General features: G+C 40.7%; 1 protein-coding gene across 1 annotated transcript in view; it reads left to right on the top strand.

The window, feature by feature from the left end:
- Window positions 1-22,396, top strand: part of haao (3-hydroxyanthranilate 3,4-dioxygenase) — a 57,355-nt gene that overhangs the window by 27,376 nt on the left and 7,583 nt on the right. The window contains exons 10-11 of the mRNA XM_079855534.1: window positions 19,357-19,425; window positions 19,567-19,649. Of these exons, the coding sequence (XP_079711660.1) occupies window positions 19,357-19,425; window positions 19,567-19,649 (152 nt within the window). The remainder of the gene's footprint in view (window positions 1-19,356; window positions 19,426-19,566; window positions 19,650-22,396) is intronic.

The raw sequence follows: 22,396 nt of genomic DNA, 5'->3' as shown, positions 1-22,396 counted from the left end.
TAGATTGTTTCAAAGCAGCTTTACAGAGATAAGCGTATAATTTAAGGTAACAGAGATTGTTTCGGCTTTACAGCAGAGTTAAGTTATTTCCATCTAAAGTTAGTTTTGATTTATTTGCTTCCGTCGCAATGATCATTTGTTATTAAATTAGGGGCCGCTAAGACGACACCATTCCCTCTACACAGACTTTAAACGCGAACCTGTGAGAAACACTGATGGCGTTCACATGCGCATTTAGAATGGGTTCTATAGTTATGTGCGTTTGAATATATGCAGGTTTGGAATTCCCTACAAGCCAAGCCTAAACAAAGTACTTGTCTTTCCCTATAAATTTTGATAAAGAATTTTATTTTATTTTGTTGCTTTGGGGTAGGAACGCGAAACGGATTTTCCCGACAACGCCTTATCTGTAGAGTGGTAGTGGGATCCTCCATAGGGAGAGACTAGTTGGCACTTCAGCACTGCGTTGTCATCGGTCCAGGCGAAGGTCCTTCGTCAGATCTGGATACGGCCTGGATCCGGCAGGCTGCAGGAAAACCTCGGGATAAACACAGACACTAAAATTAGCGTAGATGCCATTCTTCTCATGATGTAACGAGTACATCAGGATTTTTGGGAAGTGTTCCCGGTTCCGGCTGACCTAATCTATGCAGCCTAACATTAAATTATAGAAGTCTATAATGTATTATAAGAAAGCTAGGTCAAAGAGATGTGTCTTTAATCTGGCTTTGAACTGACAGAGTGTGTCTGCTTCCCGGACAATGGTAGGAAGACTGTTCCAGAGTTTTGGTGCTAAATAGGAAAAGGATCTACCGCCAGCAGTCGATTTTGATATTCTAGGTATTATCAACTGGCCGGAATTTTGAGATCGCAATAGACGTGACGGACTATAATGCGTTAAGAGCTCGCTCAAGTACTGCGGAGCTAAACCATTTAGTGCTTTGTAAGTGATCAGCAATATTTTAAAATTGATGCGATGTTTAATAGGGAGCCAATGCAGTTTTGACAGAACCGGGCTAATATGGTCATACTTCCTGGTTCTGGTAAGAACTCGAGCTGCTGCGTTTTGAACCAGCTGTAGTTTGTTTATTAAGCGTGCAGGGCAACCACCCAGTAGAGCATTACAATAATCTAGCCTTGAGGTCATGAACGCATGAACTAATTGTTCCGCATTTGTCAATGAGAGCATATGGCGTAATTTAGATATATTTTTAAGATGGAAAAATGCAGTTTTACAGATACTAGACACGTGACTTTCAAATGAAAGATTGGTATCAAATAGCACACCCAGGTTCCTAACCGACGACGAAGACTTAACAGAGCAGCCATCGAGTGTTAGACAGTATTCTATATTATTACGTGAGGAAGTTTTTTTGTCCAATAATTAGAAACTCTGTTTTTTCAGAATTTAGAAGTAGGAAATTACAAGTCATCCAATTTTTTATATCCGCTATGCATTCCGTTAATTTTGTGAATTGATAAGTTTCGTTAGGTTTTGAAGAAATATAGAGCTGAGTATCATCGGCATAACAGTGAAAGCTAATGCCATGTTTCCTAATGATATCTCCTAAGGGTAGCATGTACAGAGTGAACAGCAACGGTCCTAGTACTGAGCCTTGTGGTACGCCATACTGAACTTGTGATCGATGAGACATCTCATCATTTACTGCTACAAACTGATAACGGTCAGATAAGTATGATTTAAACCATGCTAGTGCAATTCCACTAATGCCAACATAATGTTCTAATCTATTTAAAAGAACGTTGTGGTCAATGGTGTCAAATGCAGCACTAAGATCGAGTAACACTAATAGAGAGATACAACCACGATCGGATGATAAGAGCAAATCATTTGTGACTCTAACGAGAGCTGTCTCGGTACTATGGTACGGTCTAAATCCTGACTGGAAATCCTCGCAGATATCATTTCTTTCAAGAAAGGAACACAGTTGTGAGGATACTGCCTTTTCTAATATCTTTGACAGAAAAGGTAGATTCGAGATCGGCCTGTAATTGACTAATTCTGTAGGATCAAGTTGCGTTTTTTTAACAAGCGGTTTAATCATAGCCAGCTTAAAGTTTTTTGGTACGTATCCTAGAGACAAAGACGAATTAATGATATTAAGAAGAGGATCTATGACCTCTGGAAGTATTTCTTTCAGTAGCTCGGTATAGGGTCTAACATACATGTTGTAGATTTAGATGATTTAATGAGTTTAGTAAATTCTTCCTCTCCTATAGCAACGAATGAATCAAATTTTTCCTCAGGGAGACTACAATGCACTGCCTGATGCGATACTGTAGTAGACGGTTGCATAGTTATAATTTTGTCCCTGATATTATCAATCTTATAATTGAAGAAGTTCATAAAGTCATTACTGCTGTGTTGCTTGGAAACTTCTGGGCTTGAAGCTTTATTTTTCGTTAGTTTAGCCACCGTTTCAAATAAATACCTAGGATTATGTTTATTTTCTTCTAATAGGGTTGAAAAATAAGCAGATCTAGCAGCTTTTAAAGCCTCTCTGTAAGCAATATAGCTCTCCTTCCATGAAATGCGAAATACCTCTAGTTTTGTTTTCTTCCAGTTGCGCTCCATTTTTCTAGCTGCTCTCTTAAGGGCCCGAGTGTGCTCATTGTACCACGGCGTTGGACTATTTTCTTTAATCTTCTTTAAGCGCAACGGAGCAACTGTGTCTAAAGTGCTGGAAAAGAGAGAGTTAAACGTTTCTGTTGTAATATCTAGTTCTTCTAAGCTATCTGAGATGCTGAGATGATGAAACTGATTAGGAAGATTATTAATAAAGCAATCTTTAGTAGCAGAAGTGATAGGTCTAACATATTTGTAACACGGAGTCGGCTTTGCAGCTTTGGCTAAATGAAGTTTACACGAGACTAGATAATGATCTGAGATGTCATCGCTCTGCTGCAGAATTTCAACGGCATCAACATCTATTCCGTGTGATAATATTAGATCTAGAGTATGATTACGACGATGAGTAGGTCCTGACACGTGTTGTCTAACTCCAATTGAATTTACAATGTCTTTAAATGCCAATCCCAATGCATCTTTTTCATTATCGATGTGTATATTAAAATCACCAACAATTAGTACTTTATCTGCAGTCAATATTAATTCTGATAGAAAGTCCGCAAATTCTTTGATAAAGTCAGTATGGTGCCCTGGTGGCCTGTATACAGTAGCCAACACAAATCTCAAACGTGATTTATCGTTTACACTATATATTTTTACATTAAGCACCAATGCTTCAAAAGAATTATATTTAAAACTTGATTTCTTAGTGGTTTTGAAACTATTACTATAAATTACAGCAACACCACCCCCTTTGCGTTTCAGACAAGGCTCATGTTTATAACAGTAATCGTGCGGGGTTGATTCATTTAAAGTAATGTAATCGTTTGGTTTTAGCCAGGTTTCTGTCAAACACAGCAAATCTAGGTTATTATCTGAAATCATATCGTTAACAACGAGTGCTTTTGAAGTAAGCGATCGAATATTCAGCAACCCAAGCTTTAGCATTTGCTCATCTGTAATATAGCTGTTTTTTATTTGTTGAACATCAATTAAATTTTTAACCTTAGATGGGTTTAAACGTTTTTTGGATTTCCAAATTCGGGGAACAGACACAGTCTCTATATGATGATAGCTAGGTGAAAGAGGCTCTATGTGATAGGATTTATCTGACCTTGGTGACGCGAGGCCGCTAGCAGACGGTCGGTTTAGCCAGTCTGTCTGCTTCCTGACCTGAGCCCCAGATTGTCATGTTTGAGCTCTAAGACTATGAGCCATATTACTAGAGAGAAGAGCAGCACCATCCCAGGAGGGATGAATACCATCTCTTTTCAACAGGTCAGGTTTGCCCCAAAAACTTTTCCAATTGTCTATGAATTCTATATTATTAAGCGGACACCACCTAGACAGCCAACCGTTAAGCGAACACAATCTACTAACTATCTCATCACTCCTGCGAACAGGAAGGGGGCCAGAGCAAATTACAGTCCTTGACATCGTACTTGCAAGTTCACACACCTCTTTAATATTAATTTTGGTGATCTCCGACTGGCGGAGTCGAACATCATTAGTGCCGACATGAATAATGATCTTAGAGAATTTATGATTAGCATTAGCCAGCACTTTTAAATTTGCTTTGATGTCAGGCGCTCTGGCTCCCGGCAAACATGTGACTATGGTGGTTGGTGTCTCTATTTTCACGTTCCGTGTGATAGAATCGCCAATAACTAGGGCACAATCATTCTCAGTGGGTGTTTCACTGAGCGGGGCAAATCGATTTGTTATGGTAATCGGAACGGAAGAGTGGTTTTTAGATCCGCGACTAGAGCGATCCCTCACTGTCACCCATTTGCCCGGCTGCACGGGCTCTACTTCAGCCGGAACCACGGCATGTAAAGTGTTCTCTATTCTATGCGCATCCAAAACATCTAAAGCACTAGCACTCTTACTATCCTCAATTAAAGTTTGGATGCGTGTTTCTAATTCTGAAATCTTCTCTGTCAACCTAACTGTCTCCTTACATTTATCACATATAAATCCTATATTGTCGACAGAGAAGGCTATACTAAACATGTGACATGAAGTGCAAGTGACAATAACAGGACAAGACATTACTCACCGTGTTTGTTGACTGATTCTTACTCACCTGAGCTTTTATGAACTCAAAGGCGCGGACGCGCGAGAGAAAAAGAAATAAATAAAAATAGCTGAGCGCACGGGTGGCGCGTTAACAGGCTAGCGAATTACTAGCGTTTTGTGCTAGTAGTACTAATAACAAAAGCTAGCGATGTCAGGTTAATCTGAGATGTTGGGTAAAATGTAGTAGTATAAACAACTAGAAATGGTAGTAAAATGATGGTTCAAAACAAAGAAATATAAGGCTAAGACGGAGCTTACAGCACCGAAGCACACAAACACACTCACAGCAGGCAGCGAGGCAGACAGGAGCAATCGATCGGCAGACAGGAGCAATCGATCGGCAGACCTTCGATCGTCTTGCTGCTCCCTCCCCATTCTGTGATTGGTTCCCTTTTTGAGGGGAAAATCTGGTCCATGGTATCCAGGCTGCCTAGCAGCGTGAATAAAACCGCGCTGCGTGCAAGGCAACATGGGGAAACCCAGGCTAGCTTTTTCTAGTATCTTTGACAAAAAGGGTAGATTTGAAATCGGCCTGTAATTAACTAATTCTGTACGATCAAGTTAGGTTTTTTTAATAAAAGGTTCAATAATAGCCAGCTTAAAAGTTTTCAGTACATATCCTAGTGACAAAAATGAATTAATGATATTAAGAAGATGATCTATGACCTCTGGAAGCATTTATTTCAGTAGCTTAGTCAGTATAGGGTCTAACATACATGTTGATGATTTAGATGATTTAACGAGTTTAGACAATTCTTCCTCTCCTATTGCAACAAATGAATGGATTTTTCTTCAGGGACACTACAATGCACTGCCTGATGTGATAATGTAGTAGATGGTTGCATAGTTATAATTTTCTCTCTAATATTATCAATCTTGTAAGTAAATAAGTTCATAAAGTCATTTCTGCTATGCTCTTTGGAAACCTCAGAAGTAGGAGCTTTATTTCTTGTTAATTTAGCCACTGTGTCAAATAAATACCTAGGGTTGTGTTTGTATTCTTCTAAGAGAGTCGAAAAATAAGCAGATCTAGCAGTTTTTAAGGCTTTTCTGTACGCAATCGTGCTCTCTCTCCACGAAATTTGTAAAAATGTCTAGTTTTGTTTTCTTGCAGTTGTGTTCCATTTTTTCTGGCTGCTCTCTTAAGGGCCCGAGTGTGCTGTACCACGGCATTGGACTATTTTCTTTAAAAAAAATCTTCTTTAAGCGCAAAGGAGCAACTGTGTCTAAAGTGCTGGAAAAGAGAGAGTCAAAAGTCGCAATATCGAGTTCTTCTTAGCTATCTGGGATGTTAAGGAGATGAAACTGATCAGGAATATTATAGCCTAGTCGGCTTTTTAACCTTGGCTAAATGGAGTATACATAAGACTAGATAATGATCTGAGATGTCATCGCTCTGCTGCAGAATTTCATTGGCATTAACATTGATTCCATGTGACAATATTAGATCTAAAGTATGATTATGACAGTGAGTGGGTCCTGACACGTTTTGTCTAACTCCAATAGAGTTCAGAATGTCTCTAAATGCCAATCCCAATGTGACTTTTATGTTATCTTTATGTATATTAAAATCACCAACAATTAGTGCTTTTAGTGCTTTTGAAGTAAGGTATTCAGCAACCCAAGCTTTATCATTTGTTCATCTGTATTATATCTATTTTTTATTTGTTGAAAATCGATAAAATGATTACCCTTAAATGGGTTTGGAGGAACAGACACAGTCTCTATATGATGATATCTAGGTGAAAGAGTCTCTATGTGATGGGATTTATCTGACCTCAGTGACGTGAGACAGGTAGCAGATGGTCGGTTTAGCCAGTCTGTCTGCTTCCTGACCTGAGCCCCAATTCATGTTTGAGCTCTAAGACTATGTGCCATATTACTAGAGAGAAGAGCAGCCCCATCCCAGGAGGGATGAATACCATCTCTTTTCAACAGGTCAGGTCTGCCCCAAAAACCTTTCCAATAGTCTATGAACCCTATATTATTTTGCGGACACCACTTAGACAGCCAGCCATTGAGTGAGGACAGTCTACTAAGTATCTCATCACTCTGGCGAACAGGAAGGGGGCCAGAGCAAATTACAGTGCATGACATCGTACTTGCGAGTTCACACACCTCTTTAATGTTAATTTTAGTGATCTCTGACTGGCGAAGTCAAACGTCATTATTGCCGACGTGAATAATAATCTTAGAGAATTTACGATTAGCATTAGCCAGTACTTTTAAATTTACTTTGATGTCAGGTGCTCTGGCTCCTGGCAAACGTGACTATGGTGGCTGGTGTCTCTATTTTCACGTTCCATGTAATAGAATCACCAATAACTAGGGCACTTTCAGCAGGATTCTCAGTGGGTGTTTCACTGAGTGGGGAGAATCTATTTGTTATTGTAATCGGAATGGAAGAGCAGTGTTTTTTCCCGCGACTACAGCGTCTCACGGTCACCCAGTTGCCTTGCTGCAGGGGCTCTACAGCCGTAACCGAACAATGTACAGAGTTCACTAAGCTAGTCGCATCCAAAGCAGTATCCAATGACCTTGCATTCTTACTATCCTCGATTAAAGTTTGGATGTGTGTCTCTAGTTCTGAAATCTTCTCTATCAGCCTGACTATCTCCCTGCATTTATCACATGAAAAGCCGACAGAGAAGGCTATGCTATACATGTGACACGAAGTGCAAGTGACAATAACAGGAAAAGACATTATTCACTGTGTTTGTTGACTGATCCTACTCACCACAGTTGTTTGATGGACTTGTAAAAGGCGCGGGTGCACATGAGACGGCAAGCACGGATGTCAGGTTAACAGGCTAGCGATATACTAGCGTGTTGTGCAAGCGATAACGATTTAGATAAAAGCTAGCGATGTCAGATTAATAATAATCTAATAATCTAATCCCTAATAAACAAAAGTACAACAAGAAGGTAGAGCTGTGGTTCTCATCTACTGTGGTTCTCATCTCACACTCAGAACTCAATAACGTCATCACGCACAGAGCACGTCATGAATGATGTGATCAGTCTCTTAAAGGGCACACCAGGGCCGTTTGAAGGAATTTGGGGGCCCCAAGCAAAATGGACATGGAGGTCCCCCCCCCCCCCAAAAAAAAACATATTATAATATGTAACCATATTCCGTCCGTTCGAAAAAAAAGTTGCACTAACTGTTTGTTACAAGCAGCATTTGCCGTCAGGCAGGTAGCTAACATAAACATATTTTTTCTAGCCTACCTGCTGCAAAATTTCACCATTTGTACAAGACAAGTGGAGCTATTTTATCCAGTGTAATTTATCACTTACCACTATCTTTAGGGGTGTAACAAAATTCACGGTTCGGTTCAATACGATACTCATGTGTTACGGTTTGGTATGTTTTCGATACAGCAAAAAGAAAGAAATGCCAATTTCCTTGATTTATTTATTTTTCTTCTTTTTTTAATTAAAACTAGCATCATAAAATATGATTTCTTTTTACTTTGAGCAATTCTGGAGCTATAATTGACTCTTCTTAGGAGCATATAAAACAAAACAGCTCCTTGGAAAAAATTAAATGTAATTGTATTTATGTATTGTAGTAGTTATAAACAAATGTTTATTTTAGTTAAGATTAACATTTGCATTGTATTTATAATGTCAAAATAAAACCGACGTAATGTTACTTGAAGGCATTATAGCCTACTATTCCTGCCAAAGTATGTGAATGTTTCTCACTAGATCTCGCAGCGATGTTATTACTTCTGTGGCGAATTCAAATGCTTTCTTTACTGGATCTCTTATTAGCGCTGTGTAGTAACAGTGGCGCATGATCACGATCGGCTCGCGCTGGTCCAAACTGATAAACAACGGTCCGTCAACCACACAATAATAACGAGTAGCTCAGTTTCGTTCCGCTTACATTACGTTTGCCATTTGATGTTGGGCAATGTTGTGGTCGCGCCGGCGTCTCTACATTATGAGCGCGCTTGCCACGCGCAACGCGCCTACATTTGAAATAACAAAATTTTGGTCGGCAGGAAAAATGATCCAACGGTTCGGTTTGAAAATGCGTACCGAACACCGAACCGAAAGCATCGTACCGAACGGTTCAATACGAATACGTGTATCGTTACACCCCTACTTACCACTATCTTGTTTTTTCTTATCCTCCTCTTCCTTTCTCTTCATTATTTTCTGGCTTCCTGAAGCATAATTCCGCTTCATGATGACTGCCGAGGAGTTTTTGTATTTAGCCGGCAGCAGAGATCACGTGATTGGCTGGCTGCTGTCAGCGACTACTGAGGGGGGCCCCCTTGAGGGGGATCCCGATAACAGTGTCATTGCACTTTACTGCATTGACTATCAAAGGGGCGCTCACACAGTTTGTCGTTGCATTTTATTCTTAACCAGTCGTTGTCTTGGGGCCCCAGGCCAGCTAGGGGCCCCAAGCAATTGCTTGGTTTGCCTGCCTTGTCGCGACGGGCCTGGGGCACACCGCACAATAATGTGATGCATGTAAATACACAGTTTCGTTCGTTACAGGATGACTCTACCGTTTACTATCTCTATTATAATAAGGTATAGTTGGCACGTTTTGAGTTTGTTTTTGATCTGTTTTTCTGTTCTGTTCATGTCTGTGTTTCTTAGGGTACGTTTACACGACAACGATATGCTTAAAATGGGAAAAAAGTTTTATGTTTTTAGTTGAAAACAGTGTCGTGTTTCAAACAGTGTCAAACAGCCCCTAAATTAGTTTTCTAGTTTGTTTCAGTCATCCTCCGTTCCCTGTCTGTTTGTCACCATAGTTACGGATTGATTTGAGTATTCAGTTCAGGTGTTCCTCGTTTTAGTTACCCTTTGTTTGCTGTGTATATAAGCCCTCAGTTGTAGGGTATGTTTACAATGATATGCTTAAAATGGAGAAGTATTTCCTTTGAGTTGTCAGTGTACAGGTGTGTAGGATTTGAGGGCAAATCAAACACAAATGAATCTTCCAGGTGATTTGTTCAAACATAATTCCAGCACACCACGTGATTGGCCGCCCCAGACATCTGCCCAAGCACGAGGAAGCCACGAACCCGGAAAACCCCTTTTACGCTGACAAAGGGAATCCCAAGGAACGCAAAGACAAAAGTAGCCTCCAGACTCTTAAGCTAAACTGGTGCATTGATATATATTTAATAATCTGTCCAAATCTGTGAAAAAAAATATATTTAATTGATCTGTCAGAATCACACATTTATCTTACATTAAAGCTACGAGTGGTGTCCCTTATGTGTACAGTTTTGAAATGCGCCGACATCTCACGTAATATGATCGTCTGTACGTGCATATTCTTTAAACAGTGTTGAAATGTGGCGACATTTCATGTAACATGCATAACTGTTTACAAACTGCAATTCACATGTTTGCCCACTAGCGTTTGTTTTGTCGCCATAGTTACAATCGTGACACAGAAGTCTTAACCACCGCTTCCGGGTGAACTCTGATCAACGCATGAACAGTGTAAACAAACTGAAACAAACCATATGGCTAAGCTAAGCTAAGCAGTTGTTTACATTGAGGCTATATGCTAAAGCCTTAAGCATTATTTATGGTTATCATTAGTATTAACATCAGTGGTTAAATACACTGTCTGTTTGAACAAACGTTAAAGTGATTTAACCATTTAAACACCTTTACTTTTACACCTGTTGGTCTTTTTGTCACGAGGTGACGAAATTCCAGCTTTTTCCCCTTGCAAGGCGGAACTAATGTTCGCCGAGATTGCCTCCCGCCGGACCCATAACAACGGAACACCGGGCTAGTTCCGGGGTAGCGCAAAATCCCCGCGAATGGGGTGAGTAGCCAAAATCGCTGGCAGCTGTGCACGAGGAGATTGAAGCCCCGCAATTGGGACACGTTGCTATTAGGGGAGGATAAAAGGAAGTATTTTTTGGGACCTTGAGAGGGAGAGGAAGCGTGAGCGGCGGAGAAGAGGAAGCGGGGCTGGCAAACGGGCACGACATTGTGAGTTTGGGAGAAAGAGCACATTGACTCAACCGGAAGGAGGAAATCACTAGGCAGTAAGATCGTTTGTGAGATACTGTGAGTAGTCCAATCGATCTCCATCCTCTCTCTCGTCTATGGGACTCCCCGATGTGAATGCCAGGTCAGGAAATGGGCGACGGCCATTTATATATGTATTTTCCACTGAGTGTTGAATTGCAGTGATGAAGTGATGTGATGCACTGTCTTAATGTGTGAAGTGTGAACTTAAACCCGCTGTATGTCCATCACTTACCTGAGTTTTCTATCATGTTCTAAGACGTAAGAAGGTTAACACTGTTGTACTCCACAGATATTTGAGTGTACTATCTGATAGCCCATTGTGAAGAGGGACACGTAGGTGAATATTCAACTGACTGCTTTGCAGTAAAATCCTCTAGCCGTAAGTTCTCTGTCTGTCATTACTGAAGAGGAGGATTACGTGCCTGTATATTCACCTGTCTGCTTCGCAGCAACTTCTCCCTGTCGTAAGCTCTGTGTCTGCCAGCCCTTCAAGAGGATTTCATACCTGAATATTCATCTGACTGCTTTGCAGTGAAGATCCTCCAGCCGTAAGTTCTCGGTCTGTCATTACTGAAGAGGAGGATTACGTGCCTGTACACTTACCTGTCTGCTTTGCAGTGAAGCCCTTCAGCCGTAAGTTCTCTGTCTGTCGCCTGTAAGAGAGGAGGATTACGTGTCTGTACACTTACCTGTCTGCTTTGCAGTGAAGCCCTTCAGCCGCAAGTTCTCTGTTTGTCATCTGTAGGAGAGGAGGATTACGTACCTGTACACTCACCTGGTCGCTCTACAGTGAAGTTCTCCAGCTGTAAGTTCCCTGCCTGTCATCTGCAGAAGAGTACGTACCCGAAACACGCACCTTAACTGTTCCACCACAGTCCCTCCGGTCGTAAGTCCCGACCCGTCCTCCCCCCTGGGAAGCAGGGAGTACGTCACCCGAAATACGCACCTGAGCGGTCCTACAGGAGCCTCCTCCCAGTCGTGAGCCCCGACTCGTCCCTCCCATCGGAAGACAGCGAAGCTACTCACCAGAGCACCCCCTCTTCATCGTACTCTGTGGGCCTCCGGCGGGTCTGCAGGACGGAACGACCCTGCCCAAAAGACTCACCATTTTAGATTATTTTATCCATTTTTATACTCAATAAAATACTGTGTTACTCGAAGTCTGTTGTCTGTCGTCCTTGCCTGGCTTCTGTCCGACTCCCCAAGGGTGGTACGGGTCTTAGGGGTGGGTGCAGCCTGATTGGCCCGCCCCGACCTGTGACATTTTCTTCTTTCTTATTTTAACTTTCTTATATTTTACTTTACCCATATTTTCCGTGAAAAGGAAAACGTCGGTTTGCAATTATCAATTACTTTACCTGCATTTTACTTGAAAAAGAAAATACTGGTTTACGATTGTCAAATTCTAATTTGATTTAATATATAATTAAATTAAAATATTAAATTAACTGAAATTCTATTTTCTAAACCGGTAATTTCTAATGATTTCTAGATTTATTTTTAATTCTAATTTCATAATTTTCCTAATTTCTAAATTTCTCTTTTAGATCTAATCACTTCAGGTGAATAAGTCGTGAACTTTGAAAATAAGTTAAGTAAACTTATTACACCAACATTTTCCCTATTACAAGTATTGTTAGACTCATAATTGCTCCTTATTGTTATTGCGTTGTATCCTCCTTTTCTCATTTCTTTCAGTTGTGGTTATAAACTTAACCATTCTATTTTACTTATTCATTTACCTCTTTATTTAATTTCCCTTTTTCTTATTTTGTCCATTATCATTTTCTTTCTTCTTTATTACCTTTTCCTGACTTTTTTTTTATTCTAGCTTGGGAGTGACACACCTGAGCCTCAATAGGAGACATTACTATCTCACTACGAGTTTCAAATAAATCAGAGATAATCCTCTTACAAAAGTTTTATTCTTGGGTGTTTAGTTGTTCATCAACTAACAATTCTATACTCGTAGTTCGACTCAAAGGCTTCAGAGCCATTTGAAAGTGAAAGTGAAAGTGAAAGTGACACGTGACGGCCAAGTATGGTAACCCATACTTGGAATTTGACCTCTGCATTTAACCCATCCAAGTTAATGCACACACATTAGGAGCAGAGTAGTGAGTAGTTAACACACACACACACTGCAAACGTGGATACACACCCAGAGCAGCGGGCAGCCTTTGTGTGGCGCCCGGGGAGCGATTAGGGGTTAGGTGCCTTGCTCAAGGGCACCTCAGTCATTTCCCACCAGTTCTGGAATCGAACCAGCAACCTTTGGGTTACCAGTCCAACTCCCTAACCACTAGGCCATGACTGCCCCCTATTTGTGGACCTAATCTCCTTCCTCTCCTTCCTCCTTCACACGTCTTTCCTGTTCTGTCCTGCTTTATTCCATCCCATTCTTCACATTTGTAGGGAACAAACCTGGAGAACCATCAATCGATTCTAAAAGGAAGAGAAAGATAATCTTTCCAAAGAAATCATTAGGTATTTGATTTTTAATCAAACTCTCTCTTGTTCTCCATACTCTCCTGCATCTGTAAATGCAATTTACAATTTGACATCTTATCCAAGATCAATTAACAGAGACAAGTGTTGAGCATCCGTCGCTTCAAAGCATCCCAGCTGTAAGCGGTCCAACTGAATCGCACGTACCTGTGTGGTGTCAATCCTGTCAAACTCAGAAAAGAGGTATCAGCATTATTACTGTATTATTTTTCCTTGTAAACATAAACAATAATATTGTTTACCTTTCTGGAAACAGATTCTCATTGATACGAAGCATTTACGATGAAAAATAATATTTATCCTGGTTAAGAATTTTCTTTCTTGTTTTTCACTGAAATTTAGTTTGAACCTTTTTCTCTCTCTTTCCCTCACTCAGTTGAGTGACGAAGTTTCCACATCACTAGCCTACCTGTCTACACTGAGACCAACACTTAGACATTACGACACTTCACTATTGGTGTACAGTCACTGAAACGACACTTAGCTTCAACCACATATAGGCTTACACCCCACACAGATCTGTGTCAGTCTCTTCACCCCAGCGTGCCAACATGTTGTGGACGACAAACCCCACTGCCCAAAGGGACGACGTGGACGCCTGGCTCAGAGGCATTACAGACTGCCTCACACCAAAGACAATTGAACTGTTATTATTTGTAGTAATAATCATAATTCTGAGAAGATTCCTGACACATGATTCAAGCCAGAACCACAACCACGTGGAACTAACCAAGATTATCTGTTCCCTAAGCAATGCCTTCACAGCCCAGCTGACACTAAGTGACAAGTACATCACCCACCTTCAGGAGGATCTGACTCGTGACCAGAGCCCCATAGACAAGCTCGAAGTGAAAGTCCAGGACGACTTCAAGCGTCAGACCACTGAGTTCCTGAGAGAGCTGATGCACACTCAATGCTGCACAGACCAGCTCAAAGCGAAAGCTCAAGACAAACTCAAAGTGCCTGATGAAGTGGAGCAAGAAACAAAGAAACAAGTTGACAAGCTCCAAGAAGCCCTTGCAGTCACTGAACGTGACAAACAAGAATTAAAGACTGTCCAGAAGCACCTGGTAAACCAACTCCAGTCTGCTGAACATCAGCTAGAGAAAGCTAAAGCTGACATTAAAGACAAGAACTCTAAAATCAATGCTCTGAAAGACCACCTGGAAAGGTGCAGCACTGAAATGGACCATCTGACCCAACAGCGAGATGACACCAACGACGAGCTCTATGCGGTCAGAGATGAACTCCAGCATGTTTTCAAACAGAAACCAGAGGCAAGAAGGGAGAGACCTCCCTCAGCATTACCACTGCTGAGCAGAACAGAGTCCCCCATCTAAGAGCTGCCATACAACAGAAGAGGTGAATGGCCACAACCCAAAACGTCACCAACCTTCACCACAAAACTGCTCACTGCCAACAAACGAAGAGAGCTCATCCAGGCAGACTCCAAAGCTGCACAGGGGATGACCTTTAAAGATCTCGACAAGCTGGTTAAGAATATCACTCAGTTCAACCCGAACTCCATGGAGGGCCACGACATCCAGGCCTACATCTGAGATATCGACTTCCACCTATACTAGAGGTGAGACCGCATGTGACTGACAGAGACAGGTTATACCTCCTCAGATCCACATCCAGTCCAGAGGTACGAAGCTTCCTAGACAGACAACCTGCTCAGGTAAAGTCAAACTACCAGCTACTATGTGAGACACTGATAAAAGAATTCACAGGCCCAGAGTCGGAACATGGTGTGTTAATCGCCTTGGAAACCAAACAAGGTCAACAAGAAACTCCTCAAGCCTACTACCACCATTTTCGACAAGCCTACTTTGGTGCACATAACGAACCTGAACATGAAGAGGATGTGAACTTCAAAACCCTCTTCCTGAGAAACCTGCACCCCGGATTGAGTCATCATCTTGGTGTCATGGCCTGCCCAGACACAATGACAATCCAACAGCTACGTGACCTGACACACAAGGCCTACATCAAACAAAAGATGGCCTCAAAGAAAGGTTTGAAAACATCCACAGTGTCAAACTCCATCAGCCAAGACACAAGCCTTGCACTGGAAGACACCCAGTGGCATGACAACACCACAGTCCTTTGCAAGGTGCACAGAGAACGTGACTCCCATGACAATGATAGCTACCACACCAACCGCATGGAAAAGCCATGGGACCAGCCATGCTTCTCAAGAAACCCACAAGAAGGAAACAACTGGAATCCTAACTGGACATCCAAAGGCTATCAACCAACGCATCCAAAAGCATTCGATGTGAGTAATTGACGAGGAAACCCACCTCGTCACCACTCAGTCAAACACAACACTGAGTGTGCCCAAGAACAAGACAGTTTACCCTCAGAAGACATGGAGCAACTAATGAGGCAACTGAAAGTGTTCCTAGAAAATGAGCTGAACACGGATGACCAACAAGATGAGTCAAATTCGCTATGACTAGCGATGGAACGGAAGACCAGTGATCATCTGGTACACCTTCATGATGAAGATGACGACCACCTGTGCTACAACAACACAGAACAAAGGGGTCTCTCACAGCCAACCACTGACAAACACCCAGAGGTACCAGAAAACACCACACTGGTTTCCCATCACTCACAAAGAAACCATCAAACGAGCTCCAAACTCAAGCACCATGTGTGTGCTACCGTAACCACAGTAAGCACAGAAGGTCAGAAAGTCTGTCACAACCAGAAGGCATCATAAGAGGAATGCAACAACGGAGACAAAGTTTTGCACCACAGCTTCACAGATCCATGCCAAACTGCCTCCCAATGTCTGCCAGAGAACTTCCTGCCTTACTGGACTGACCCCCAGCAGATCACAGATCCCTTTCCTAAGGCAAAGATGCAACAAGCCAATCTTCATCTAAGCTCATCAAAGCTAAGCCAACAGTATAGCAACAGCAACAGTAGTTATAAGCCATACCAGGCACACTCAACTGCTTTGTTTTGTTTTACCTCTTCCTTGCCTTTCCTTCTTCTTTTATTAGTTAAAATGCCTGTGTACCCCATAAGGGTCAAGGTCATGATATTAGGATTGACGCACCACGCCTTATACTTGTAAGCCACCTTAAAATGTATGTGAGCCAGAGAGCTCCATGCATGACGGGTCACATAATTTTTAACACAAATTATGTCACCAGAAAATGAAAGGTAAAACGTCTTAACCTAGAACAACTTAGAAGAGAAGATAACAAACAAAACAAACGTAATCACAGAATTTGATCAAAGAATCACCATACCGAAACAAATTAGAATAACAATACCAAAATTTGAACTATATTCAATGTAATAGACTATATTGAGAGAATGAACTTGAACTTTTAATACTTAAGTAATCTAATGCACTGCACCAGTACAGTGGCCAGTCATGGAGGTGTTGTCTTGTTGTTTGCTGTGTATGTGTCTGCTTCTTCTACCCGTGTTTCTCCAGTGTTTACCGATGTCTTCATCTCAACACATCGCCGAACAAAGGGGGGATATGTAAGATTTGAGTGCAAATCAAACACAAATGAATCTTCCAGGTGATTTGTTCAAACATAATTCCACACAGAACTCAACATTCCTGACCCTAAATCACCAATCCAGAACCATAAAAGAAGGCTCCAGCCAGTCTACCTAAGAACTTTTACGGCCATGCAAACAGAAGAACTTATCAATGTTAGATGGTTTTGAAAAGACTGATTGGTTCAGAGATGGCACAGCTTGGTGCTCGATCAAGATAACAGCAGAAGTTGCTCGAGCCCACGACAGATATACAAAACAGACCCCCTTCTTCTTAAGGACCTCTGAATGACCCAGGGTAAAATCTCTTCAAGCCACAGAGAACTGAGATTGTACCTATAACAATACATAAAATCATCCCAGAACAATTTTCGATGGACTTATAATCAAACATCATGCAACTACATAATTCTATATTGTGTCTACCACTTATGTGTGTGTCTAATATGCTTAGATCCCATATATAAGTCATGATTTGTTATAACTGTTAGATGTTTGAATGAAAGTGTGTCGTGTTTCCTATCAGTATAATAATGTAGGGGTGTAACCCCGGCATCCTGGCCAAATTTGCCCCTTGGCCTCTGTCCATCATGGCCTCCTAATCATCCCCATATACTGATTGACTTCATCACTGTCTCCTCTCCACCAGTAAGCTGGTGTGTGGTGGGCGTTCTGGCGCAATATGGCTGCCGTCGCATCATCCAAGTGGATGCTACACATTGGTGGTGGTTGAGGAGATTCCCCCTTTCATGTAAAGCGCTTTGAGTACCTAGAAAAGCGCTATATAAATGTAATGAATTATTATTATTATTATTAATCGTATGTTCTTGATTCAAAATATGGCTTGATTGAAATCTGTGTAAAATGTTTTGTATTCTTAAAATAGTAATAATGTCTAAACTGTGGCCTCTTTTCTCTCTGCTAGTGCTGGAGAATAAGGGGATCACAGATAAGCATGATTTACGATAAGAAGTGAAGAGAACGCCACCTCCTAAATTAAGCCAGTGTCTAATTGGTCAGATCTCTCCTAGGAGGTTGGACAAACATTTGAGTTTAAAATCTTAGACCTGAACAAAGCTTTGTGACAACAAGGTTAAAAAAGTGCGCGAAGGGAGAAGAAACCAGACAGACTAGCAACTATGTAGACGCGCAGAGACGAAAGAACCCAAATCAAGATCAGAAGACCGGGTTAAACAGCTTCATTCAAGTCATCTAACTACTCTTGTCTCAATTTTCTTTCTTTTCTGAATTTTCCTTTATTTTCCGTTGTGAGTCTCAGTTCTAAGTTAAGTTTTGCAGCAAAGTTTCGGTCCACGATTCGACTGCAAAGCCAGCTTCAAACAAAGACTTTCCATCCATCCGCCAGCACACCATGTGATTGGCCGCCCCAGACATCTATCCAAGCACGAGGAAGACGCCAGCCACGAACCCGGAAAACCCCTTTTACGCCAACAAAGGGAATCCCGAAAAGGAACGCAAAGACAAGCAAGTAGCCTCCAGACTCTTAAGCTGAACTGGTGCATTGATATATATTTAATAACCCGCCTAAGAAACGAGAGAAGGGTTCAATTAATGAGTCATGGTTCGTTAAGGTCAGGTCTTATAAGTGCATATAGAAACTTGGGATTTCATCATCTCACTCTTAAAACTCATTCTTTCCTCACTCTCTCTTTTTTTCTGCAACTCGTATGAATGTGTGTGCGTGTGTTTGTGTTAGATATTAGTTTTATGTGTTAAAATAATCAATAAAGTATTGTTTGTATTTTAAAGAGAAGTGTTACTTGTGTTATGTGCTTATGAATTTAATGTCTTAAACTGCTGATCTAAGTTACCTTGCTAACAAATAGTATTTAACTATAGTTTGGATATTTATATCCGCTGCAGAGCTGATAGCTACAGCCGATTCAAATCATTCGAGTCATTTGCACGGTTGTAATAAGTGATTCTTCAAATTCCCTATAAAATTAATTCATAATTCCTTTGAGCTAAATTGATCTGTCAGAATCACACATTTATCTTACAGGTGACACCATTGTCAAAACGATCCCAATCCACACGGATCCACGAAAACGACTAAAAACGCTGTATTCTGCTGCCAGGCCATTAGATGGCGATTAAACACTATAGACTTAATCTCTGAAGACGAAGACATCAAGTCTATAGTGTTTAATCGCCATCTAATGGCCATCTAACTAAAAACATAATAAATGTTATGCGTTTTTGCTGTTTACATGGAGACCGTTTTCAAAAACTTGCACTTTGAAAGTGTACTTGTACTTTTCAGGCACCCAAAACGCCATTGTCATGTAAATGAACAGCCAAAACGCATAACATTTATTATGTTTTTAGTTGAAAACGGTGTCGTGCAAACAGCCCCTGAGTTAGTTATTGGTTCTCTTATTAGTCTAGGTTAAATGCTATATAGTCTGTTTGATGCTGGGCTGCCTGGGTTTTCCTGAGTTTCTTGGTTTTGAATTTAAAATAAAAGTTTTTCCTCGGTTCTGCACTCCTTCATCAAGAGACTCTTTAAGATGCAACATGAAAATAACAATATAAAGGTTTGGTCAAGAATCAAGCAATGGCAGTGCTGCATATGCTGACTTAGATTTTCTCTCTGTTAGACGCTACTCTTTGGTCCTGGGATATCTGAATCCTCTAGAAGACGAACTGATGGCTGGATTTGGCAGCTGGTAACATCTATTCTTTATATTGTTACAGAATTTCTTCATTACATTTTTTTTTTGTTTAATCTTTATGTTCCCTCTGTTTTATATTTATTTTAGATTTATACTTTTATTCTCTTTTCCTACTTTGGATTGTGTTTTATTTAGGAGGGGTCCTCCAATGTCTTCATGAATGGCAAGGAGTACATCCTGTCTGCAAGGGATTGTCTTCTTATTTTTGGAGAGACAGAGTAAGTGTGATGAGCATTTGTGTTACTGTTGTGTGTAAAAGAGGTCATAAAATGCAGTTTCAGATTTTGCACCAAAAGCGGTCCATTATTTGTAAAAAAAAATATATAATTTTCCATCCTTATTTACACTCTCTGGGAAAGGGGCGTTACCTCAGCAGAAACGGAAGTAAATGCCGAGTGCTGTGATTGCATCATATCCATGCCAAAAGACAATAGAACCATTATAATCTGTGATGCTGTCAACACTGGATGCACTCGACAGTAAACTGATGCCTCGTTCAATTTCTGACGTACTCCAAGCTGACTGAACAATGACTGAGTTTGATGGTCTTACTCCAAAGTTGACCCAATAATAAATAAATGCATAAATAAATATATGAAGAAAAAAAAAAAAAAAAATACATAAATATATATACGTAGATAAATATTTAAAGAAATGTATAAATAAATAAATGTGTATTTAAACTTTTATTTCCTTATTTATGTATAATTGTATTCATTTATTTTTTTCATTTATTTATTTCCACATTTATTTATGTGTCTTTGCATTTGTCTACATTTATTTATTTATACATTTCTTTGTCCGTATGGTAATGAGTTGGGCATGTTTTACCTCAGACTAGGGCTGTCACGATGTTAGATTTTTCACACCACGGTTATTGTGGCCAAAAGAATTCACGATATCGATATATCGCAATATCTATAGAATCTATGGGGGGGGGGGGTAGTAGTTATCAGTCAAATTAATTTTTACTTTGTTTATATTGTTTTTCTTTTTTACCCAACAAACATAAGGATACTGATAAACACAAGGCACATGCATTTTTACTTCTTGCGTAGGCTACTCCATCTATGGCAAATTTTTGTGAAGGAAGACAAGCATGTGAAGTTTATCTGGTTTTAAACTGAAGCCAAACACTGTCTGAAGGTTTCCTGAAGAACTGAAAAGCTCTTAAACCTGTTGTTACACTGGCGCCAATAAAGTCATGCAGATAGCAGATTTGAATAAAAAAATCAAGTGCAAATACAAAAATAAGATGAGTAAAGAAAACGGGGTTCTTAATTTTAATAATCACCCTTTATTAAATATATAAACACAGAAACCCCCTGTTAAGTTAATGTCACGTTTCCCATTCCATGATGACTAGTAAAATAATAGCCGCGTCGCGTCTATGACAACTCGAGGTATTGCACACCGGACACGCACTTTCTCAGTTTATGGCCAGCAATATCATTATGTTTAAGGACATTATGGAATTGAGATAATGTCTGTACTATGTTATGATTATACTGTACAATTAAATACAATAGTTGCTGCTGAGTCTGTGATCTGAACAGTGATTTTTCTGCGCTCTGTGTCGCGGCTGGATTTTGAACAAGGTCCTGAGCCGTTGCTGGGCGCCGCGGAGGCGCGGACACACGCCGAATAGAACCGCGCTGTGCTTCTCGTCCGGTGTGTGTACACTGACACTCATACAGAATGTGTTCGAATTTTAAAGACGTGGCGCTGCGCTTCTCGTCCGGTGTGCGACCACCTCTAAGGTGCTGTTTTCTTTGAAGCCGAAGAACTCTGTTGTTAATACTGGCGAGCTCAGCTTACTTTTTTCGGGTGTGGACAGAGTGTTTCACTCTAGCTGCGCGGGCGCGGACGAGCGCTGCGTCTAGAAAACGCCAATATCGCCAATACCGGTATATTGTATTGCTCTAAATTAACACGATGTCGATATTTCATGCTTTGAATATCACGATTATCGTCAATACCGGTATATTGCGACACCCCTACCTCAGACATAGCAATTGAGCTCAGTGTGGCAGTGCTGAAGGCCTTTGAGGTCACAGTGACACCTTTTGGTTTGACCAAACTAAACGTAAGCCTTTGCAAGTCACACAGAATGAATGACTTCGAGATGGGCAATATGGCCAAAATCTTATATCACGGTTTAAGTCATTTAATATCACCCTAACTGTATGTACAGTTGTGGTCAGAATTAATGGCACCCCTGGTAAATATTATCAAAAATGGCTGTAAAAAAATAAATCTGCATTGTTTGTCCTTTTGATCTTTCATTCAAAAAATTCACAAAAATTGAACCTTTCATTGAAGTAAAAGAATTGAAACTGGGGGGTAAATCACATTATAAAATAAATGCTTTTCTCCAAATTTCGCAGTAGTGCCTTATTAACTGAATTGATCAGTTAAAATTAAGAATTTATAGGCTACATGAAAATGCATATAGCCTACTATTTGATAAGGTTTTCAAAAATGCCCCAGGAAATCAGTTTATAGCGGAAATATCTCCTCTTTATGGAAAAGTTTGTTTCTGTTGTTGTCAACATCGGCTTTGGAAGATACATTAAAAATGCAGTTTAGGAGGGCGCTAGAGAGCCCGAACAAGATGGCAGCATAGCGTGACGGCTCCCTACAACCTCGCACATGAAACAGCCCCAGACCTTTGCAAACCTGGTCAACTACATAATACAAATAATGCCTAAACCCCCAGTAGCAAAGGAGTGTGACATCTTCTCGAACGCTCAAAAAACAAGCTCACGAAGCGCGAAGACATCATCTCCGGTCGAGAGTGTCGAAGCTAATAGCATGGCTAGTGTAGCCGACGTGCTAACTGAGCTTAAATCACTCCGCTCCGAGTTCAGCTCGAAGCTGGACGGAATAAACAACCAACTGGGGGAGCTGACGAACTCTGTCTCGGTGATGGAGAATTATTTAGGTGAAATTAAACGAGATGTAA

This window comes from Squalius cephalus (genome assembly GCF_949319135.1).
Source record: "Squalius cephalus genome assembly, chromosome: 21".
NCBI lineage: Eukaryota > Metazoa > Chordata > Actinopteri > Cypriniformes > Leuciscidae > Squalius > Squalius cephalus.
Note: the sequence above shows the minus strand (reverse complement) of the source record. Positions and strands in the feature narration are given on the sequence as shown.